Below are 7,993 nucleotides of genomic sequence, written 5' to 3'. Positions count from 1 at the left end.
TCAATCATTACTAACTCAGCTAAACTTCCTGGCTGTCAGCTGTCACCGTAAACTCCTAGGTCAAGGGGGAAGAAGCATGGCTGCCTTGTTCAGAGGGTCTCGGAATCTATTGCAAAGGTTTAATAAACATGTCGACCCGGTTCTCGGTAACGTATTTACTAGATTTTCTTAGAAACAAATTCAACCTGATAATACATCTAGCTAGGTGTGCGAAGTTCTATCTGGATATTTTCATATAACAGTTGCGTACCCGGTGCTCGTGTTTTTGTATTAATCGAATACAGTAACAATCCAAGTTGACGTTAACGGAATGCATTATAACATTTTTAAAATGCACTGATTGCCAGTGATGACATGTAACAATTGGCTATGCTTTCATCTACAGTATTCGACATATCACTCAGTTCTGCAAAATCACGTTTCCTTGACCAATTAATTCGGCTGGAACACTATGTTCTTCTAGGCTCTGCTTGTCCCGCACTGTTTTTCAAGGCTCAACCTCGTACCCCACAATCTGACTCTTGTAGTCATTATTTTGACATAACTAATTGCATCACTTCACATTGTCCTTCATTCTAATTATGCTGATGTAACGAACTGGATTTGCATACTTCAGCAACTGGGCAGATACTGCACAATTGCTTTGCTCTGTCTGAATATTACATTTCTTCACTTTAGGTAGACCGCAGCAGGTCAGGAAAAAATGCGTTGATGCATCATGTATTGTGGAATCACACACTGTTGTGTGGTTCTCCAGACCGGGTAAACATTGAGCCATGTCCACGCATTGGGTGTGTGCACGATAGGTTCTGGGTGCACTGTTGACCTATTGTTATTCAACATGCTCTGTTACTACCTTAAGTTAAGCTATTTCTGAGGGCATTTCTGTGCGGTTTTACATACACCTGTATGTTGAGCATGTTATACGGAGTACAGTATTTTCTGAAACTGTCTCAGAATAATCTGAGTCTTAACTAATGTTATCATTTTTATCAGATACCCTAGCCGGTTACTGGCAGCAGGATGAGTTTTCCTGTCTGTTGAAGTAGAATTTTAATTAAGTGCTTTATTTGTTTTCAGTAGCCTGTTGTCAGGGTTAGTTTGGATGGATTACTTTACAAATTTTATCTCTGGGCCACTGCCTTGCAGTTAGCTGTGTCATTCTGAGACCAGGGTTTGAATCCTGCTTGCGGATTATTGTGCAACTGTGTCCGGGTGCTATTTGGTGGTTAGTAATCGGTTGTCTGCGTCATCATACTCTAGTGAATTATTGTGGCTACTTGGGTACCTTTCAGCTCAATTGATCTAGAAGGCAAGAGTGTGTTCCTTCCTGCGCATAAGGATTCCGGTAAATACTTCCTGGTTAAGTGAGCTGCGTGTTAGAACCAGAACATCATCGGTTGCGCTTAGGAAGACAACTAAAAATCGACTGTCCTGAGTCCACTAATCACTGGATGTTTCAAAATAGGGGAGAGAAAGGGGTAACAATTTTTTTAAAATCTGTTAATGATTAGTTAAATTAAGTAATCCGCACCAATCTGTCAATATACCTTGTAAAGTAGGGTTTAATAAATACCTCTAAAGAGGCCTTGTGCAGTCTGTTGTTTTTTCTAACGCTAAACCATTTAGTTTTTTCTTCAAATACACAATCATTCATAGTTAACAAAGTTGGATATCTTTTTTAATTAATAAATCACATCAGTATAAAACATTTTCAGGTCATGTTTAGGTGTGTAATTCCCATTTATAACATAATTCCAATTTGTCTTGGAAAATCACGTTTCAATTTACCATTAGTCCATTCATATGCAAATATGAACTTTCATACTGTTACAGACCGACACACATTGCACGTAATCTGGGTCCACAACCACCAGAGTGGTTTGGCTCCAGAAGGATAGCTGGAAGTGTAGCCTGATCAGAAACCATAGAAACAAATGCTATGAACCAAACCTGCTACCTACTAGGTTAAATGGATCTTATCCTGACTAAGTGAATATAACGCAGAGCTTATCCGCCCGTCAGATTCTATTCCCTCACTACTCTGTCCATATTCTTTCTCCAGGGAATCCTATTGACATTGGGGCCTGCATTTTATGCCATGCCTTACAAAGGGAGTGATATTTTGGACTTCAGAACCTTTTTATATCATTTAGAATTAATCTTTATTTATTTTTTATTTTTTTCACAGAGTGAATAATTTATCTGGCCAACTTACTCAACTCGTACATGTCAAATGTAACCCAAAGCCAGTTTCTCGTTGGCTAATATACAAACAAACACATTTTCTCGACTAATAATTAACTTGTTTGTACATTTCATTTTTATGTGCTGTCAGAATCTTTTTGCTCCCAGGTGCTTGCACCTACAAATGGCTGGCTCTGCTCATAAAGCATTTGAACATTCCGTGGCAAAAGTATATAATAGAAGGACATTTTGAACTCTGTCTCATGGCGAACTCACAGAACGTTTTCTTCTCATATTATGAATTTTATTCTAACTGAGGGGCAAACAGTCTACCCAGAACACACCTTTTATTAACATGTCAACACTTGGTCACACTGCCTGGTCATCAATCAAAGCCCAGTAAATAGCTTCACAAACCCAGGGCTGGGTGGTACACAGACTGAATGTGCCTGACAGAAGTAGTTAGGCTGAGTGGATTCTGACTTGTTCTTACCACTTGCATTAGCTGGGACGTGCCACCGCAGTGACAAACCCCTCCTTTCTCTGTGCTGTCCAGTGAGTAGCAGGTCCATGGCCTCCAAGACTCCGGTGGGGTTCATTGGGTTGGGAAACATGGGCAGTCCTATGGCCAAAAACCTGCTGAAGCATGGGTACCCTGTCATTGCCACCGATGTCTTCCCTGAATCCTGCAAGGAGCTGCAAGACGAGGGTGCCCAGGTAACAGAACCAACTGCTAGTTGTAAAGGAACTGATACCCAGCCACCTATTTCTCTGAAGTACAGTTGACTTGTCTGTCCTTGGTGCTTGGTGAGGCAGCCTTGGTGTAGTAGACAATGTTTTCGTGTGGTTTCTTTTATTTATTTTTTGCTCCTCACATTTTGGAATGCCACATTGGTATTTAAACCGAAATAAGCTACTGAATATAAAATATCACCAGCTGTTTTTTTTTTTTGTCCTGAAATTGTAACATCAACTGACAATATAAGTCTCTCTTCTGGCAGGCAGAGGGCAGGCGGGAGTACAGGTTAATCAAAACCAAAATCCTTCCATCGGAACAGTTTCTTTCCCTTTGTCATGGCTCTCACCAACCGGCCATCTGTCCCCTACATTACCATTAACACAGCACGTCTCCTCCAGACCGTTAACTGTTCATTTAACAGCTTCACTATACCGCACCTAAAACTCGGCCCATCTACCTGCAGCCAGATGGGTGCATATACTGTAACTGTAAATCTTTTACTGCTAACGCTCACATCGCATTATCTATTAGTAGACAAGACACGTTAATGACAGTTGATACCTGCTGCGTGTCCTGGTAATGGGTTTATCTTTTATGTATTTCCCATCTGTTTCCTCCCTGTATAGATCTTGGACACCCCAGCTGAGGTAGCAGATAAAGCAGACAGGATTATCACCATGTTGCCATCCAGCCCCAACGTCGTGGAGGTCTACACTGGTACCAATGGCATCCTTAAGTATGGAGCTTCTCCTCCTGGCCAGGTCGTAGCTTTGAAGAAAAAACGAATCCGGAGAAACTATATTCATAGCCAAGGCCAATTATACATTTTTTATTCAAGATTTCATATTTTCTCCCAATTGTGTGATTTCCAAATAAGTTACGACCTTGTCCTCATTGGAAGGCTAGGTGGGGTCCAGCTGCTTATTTAATTATGCTTAAATGTGTGTTATTATTATTTTGTCGGGATAGATAACCTAGATCCTGGAATTCCACAGTTTTTAGCTGTTAAATTGATCATGGTCTCTGAAGTGTATTTAATTGGGTGAGCTAGTGCTGGGGTATGATCATGTGACAATGGAGTTCCCCTCCTTCGGTTTTTAATCCTCAGGAAAGTGAAGAAAGGAACTCTGCTCATCGACTCCTCCACAATTGACCCCTTGGTCTCCAGGGAGATGGCCTTCGCTGCTGAGAAAATGGGCGCGGTCTTCATGGACGCTCCCGTGTCAGGAGGTAAGAGAGGGGATTGGGCTGTCAACTTCCACTGAACAGGTTTACTTCTGGAAGGCAGAAGGTTAAAGCTATAACATCTGTGCCCCTGATGCTTTGAATAGTTTTTAATCTCCACTCAACCTTTTTTTCCTTTTTTTTTTTTAATTTTTTTTTTTACTCCTCCTGCCTCCAGCCTAGTTGTGGCTGACATGCTCTTTAGGTACGCAGGCACACATTGTTTCTCCGTCTTTTTCCTCTGTAGGATATCTCGCCTTTAAGACACAGACACATCAGTTGGACTGCCTTGGCAGCAATGCTGACCGTGTGCGGGTTCATGCTTATTATGTTGCCTTACTGCTTGTATTTATAGACCCGGGCTCAATACTATGTTGTCATGTAAACAGTATGTAGTTTCAGGTCACTGACTGGTGACAGACCTACAGCCAGTGAAAATGGATCTGTTGATGGCAACATATGACTGCAGTTTCGGATCAGGACCCTATTCACTAGGAACAAATCCAATCCAGACAGTGTGAAATTCTGAGAAACCCACTGAACTTGTCCAATAAGACGCACTGTTGTTTTCCATTACAAAACAGGGATTGGTAGCTAGTTTTATTCCGAGTTGTTTGGCGATGTAGTTCCATCGGTTCTAGCCAAGCCTGACCACACTCTGTAGTCAGCGTGAAGTGGTATTATCTTGGGTATCGGTTTCTTTAGGGTCCATTCCATTCCCTGCACTTTTAGGCCAAGACAGACTGCTAATCCAACTGGAGAGATATAGCCAATAGGTAGGTTTTAGTGTTGCTTTTGACCCGGTCTGATGGGCAAGGTTAAGGTCCGAAGTTGTCATCATGTTAGTTCTACCTATTTGACGGCCCCTTGACAGTGCACAGGACACCGTTCTCCTTAATGGCTGGAGCCGCAGCGGAGAGTCCCATGTCAGGGTTTTTCATGTGGATGGAGCCTTAATGGCAGGTATCACATGTCAGTGCCTTTCATGTTGATAAAGAACCATGAAGCGGAAAGAAACCGTCTCCCCGGACCACCACTGGGGAGAGGAAAGATAAGGTGGAACGGAGACGCATAGTCGTAAAACTGTCCCTGTCACCTCGTTTAAACCAACCAGACGGGATGCGCACACGCAAATACACACACGCACAAATAAACCAACAAACTCATGCGCTCTGTACAGGTTTTCTTATTATTTTTTTTTTTTACACCGAAGTAGAACAGCCTGAGTTCTTGGGGGCATGGATTCTTCGAGGTGTCGGAATGTCGCTCCATGCTAATGCGATTGGACGCTGATACATTCATGCTGCAAACCCCCCCATTCCTCTCAAATGTGCGCTGCTGGTTTAAGGTCTGGGGAATGTAAGCTCACTTTATTGTTCCTGGAACCATTTTAAGACGACATGTGTTTTGTGACGTGGCGCATTATCCTGCTGAAAGTGTTCATGTGACGAAGGGTAAACCGTAGCCATGAAGGGAACCACCTGGACAGGCAGCGACAGTCAGACTCAGCTGGTGTCAAGGGACCTGACTCGCGCCATGGAAACCATAACGGCACCGCCGCCAGCCTGTACCAGTGATACCACACAGGATGAGTCCATGGGCTCAAGCGGCCTAAGCCTTCAGAATGACCCAACAGACCCTGGGATTCATTGGACCGGGCCGTGTTTTTCCACGGCGCTCCAGTGACCCGGCCGTGACGGGATGTGGTCCTGCACGCCGGTGTTGTACCGACCCGTTGTTATTGCGGCACCTGTTTGTGGCCCCCCTGCTGCTTGCATGGTTCTTGCCATTGTCCTTCGACCTCTCCCGTCAGCGAGAACGTGGCCATTTCTGAGACGCCGTTACCGGGGTGTCTGTCAAGCTCAACGTCGCTGGGGTCACTGGTTTTGCCCTTCTGACAATCTGCTGCTTTAAGCCACTGCCATGTGACTCACCGACTGTAGTGGTTGGTTATCTTTGGTGAGTTGGGTGGTGTGCCGAATGAATTGGCTACTAATTATATGCGTGTATGAGGACTGTCTTCCTCTTCATTTTGTCACTTTTTGACTGCCCCCAACAGTTGTTCATACGCTTGTCTGCCGGCACTCGGGTGTTCACAAACGTCGCTCACGCAACACACTTTCCCGCAGACATGCGCGTGCTCACAGAAACACGTCCTCTGCGATGGTTTACAGGCTGGCGTCTGGGCAGTTTAGACAGCCTGTAGTTAGTGTGTTCTGTCCTGTGTGAAGACCCTTCTTGCAGACACAGACACAATGTTTAAACACTTCCTCTCTGGCCTCCTAGCTAAGCCTGTTTTACTGCTCTGGGATGGCCAATGATTTACCTGTTACTTCTGGTCTTAGTCCCACAGACGCCTAGCGCAGCACGCGCACACGCACTCTTCCATGTTGGGACACTAACATGCGCATACTTGACGGCCAGTATGTGAAGCTCATACAAAAGCACAAAGTGTGTGTGTGTGTGTGTGTGTGTGCAATTTTTAATGGTTGAGAATGGGGGGATGGGGTTGCACGTGCTGCATTTGTCCAGGAGGTGGCACTCCAACTCATTAGGGAGCCATGAGTCACAAGTACTTGTTGGAACTCTTAGTATCGGAGATCTGAATACCGTCAAACTTCCATGGTTTCTTTAAAAAAAAAAATCAGTTGAAGATACACTATAAAATGTGCATGGGAATTTTGTTTTCAAATAAACTATATTTTTTGTGTGCTCTGCAAAAAGACCTACAGACACATTGACATGCGTTGCTCCTTGATAAACCCCTATGAGATGGTAGCCATGCCATATAAAGCTCTCACACACACCCACAGACACACACACACACACACACACACATGTCAGTGCTTAAGGGGTTCTCAGTTTTTTCTTAGAATTTTCTTTAGATACAAATTGAATTGTGTGTGTGTGTGTGTGTGTGGTTCCCACCTCGAGTGCGTCACTAAGGGTTTGGCAGTCGCCCCTGGGGTCTGAGACAAGGAATAATAACCTTGTTAAAAAAACAACAATCAAAAAACGACATCTCTCTTTATGTCCATTCTCTCTGTCTTTGTCGGTCTAGCTCTTTCCTATTGTCTGCCAAGCCATGCCTTACACAGCTTTCTCCTGGCATACACATACACTCCACATAGTCACTTACTGTACACACAAACATCACATGGACACTCTAAAATACCCACACCATTTTCTCAAATGCTCATTTCGCTTTCACAAACACACTTCCACGACTGTCTGGTGTCATTAAAAGTGTCCGCATGCAAACCCGACCCACAACAAAACAGGCTCTGACGTCACAGGCCCGAGCTGTTGGCACGGTATTGGTAGAAATAGGAGCGTCAGCTAACGAGTGCCGGGATCGTTAGCGGTAATTACCCAGCATGCCTGCGTTTGCGTCTTGTCTGCCAGCGGCGGGCCGCCACTTCGCTAACGGACGGCGTCTTTAAAACGCTTTAAAGACCTTTCATTGTTTTCTCAACGCTGGGAACTGCAGTATCAGTGGTGAGGGGAGGGGGGTGTGTTGGTTAATGTGTTCGTACAGGCCTACTGTGTGTCTCGGACCCGCCAGTACGCTGGGCACCCTCACCAGTCACAGAGTCAGTCTTTCCAGGGAAGCCCTGTGTCTCTGCTGCCGTTTGGGTTTGAATTTCAATTAAGACCTGGTCAACCAGGTGAGGGGAGGGCCTCACTAATTAGGTATCCGTCAAATAGCAGGGAGGACAGCGCACCTGCAGACTCTTTTCCTTGTAAAAGGGGTTTTAAGCTTGTAGTGAAAGCCACACCCCCTACCCATATATGGAACATAGTCTGGCTATGCTTCAAAACATGAGTGTCTTTATTCTCAAT

At 44.5% G+C, this 7,993-nt stretch overlaps 1 protein-coding gene across 1 annotated transcript in view; it reads left to right on the top strand.

Annotated features, from left to right (window-relative positions):
• Positions 1-40: 40 nt before the first annotated feature.
• hibadha (3-hydroxyisobutyrate dehydrogenase a) overlaps positions 41-7,993 on the top strand; it is a 29,541-nt gene continuing 21,588 nt past the window's right edge. The window contains exons 1-4 of the mRNA XM_010893025.3: positions 41-146; positions 2,744-2,904; positions 3,553-3,662; positions 4,035-4,156. Of these exons, the coding sequence (XP_010891327.1) occupies positions 77-146; positions 2,744-2,904; positions 3,553-3,662; positions 4,035-4,156 (463 nt within the window). The 5' untranslated portion in view covers positions 41-76. The remainder of the gene's footprint in view (positions 147-2,743; positions 2,905-3,552; positions 3,663-4,034; positions 4,157-7,993) is intronic.

This window comes from Esox lucius, chromosome 10 (genome assembly GCF_011004845.1).
Source record: "Esox lucius isolate fEsoLuc1 chromosome 10, fEsoLuc1.pri, whole genome shotgun sequence".
In the NCBI taxonomy this organism is placed as follows: Eukaryota; Metazoa; Chordata; class Actinopteri; order Esociformes; family Esocidae; genus Esox; species Esox lucius.
This window is presented reverse-complemented; position numbering and strand designations above follow the sequence as displayed.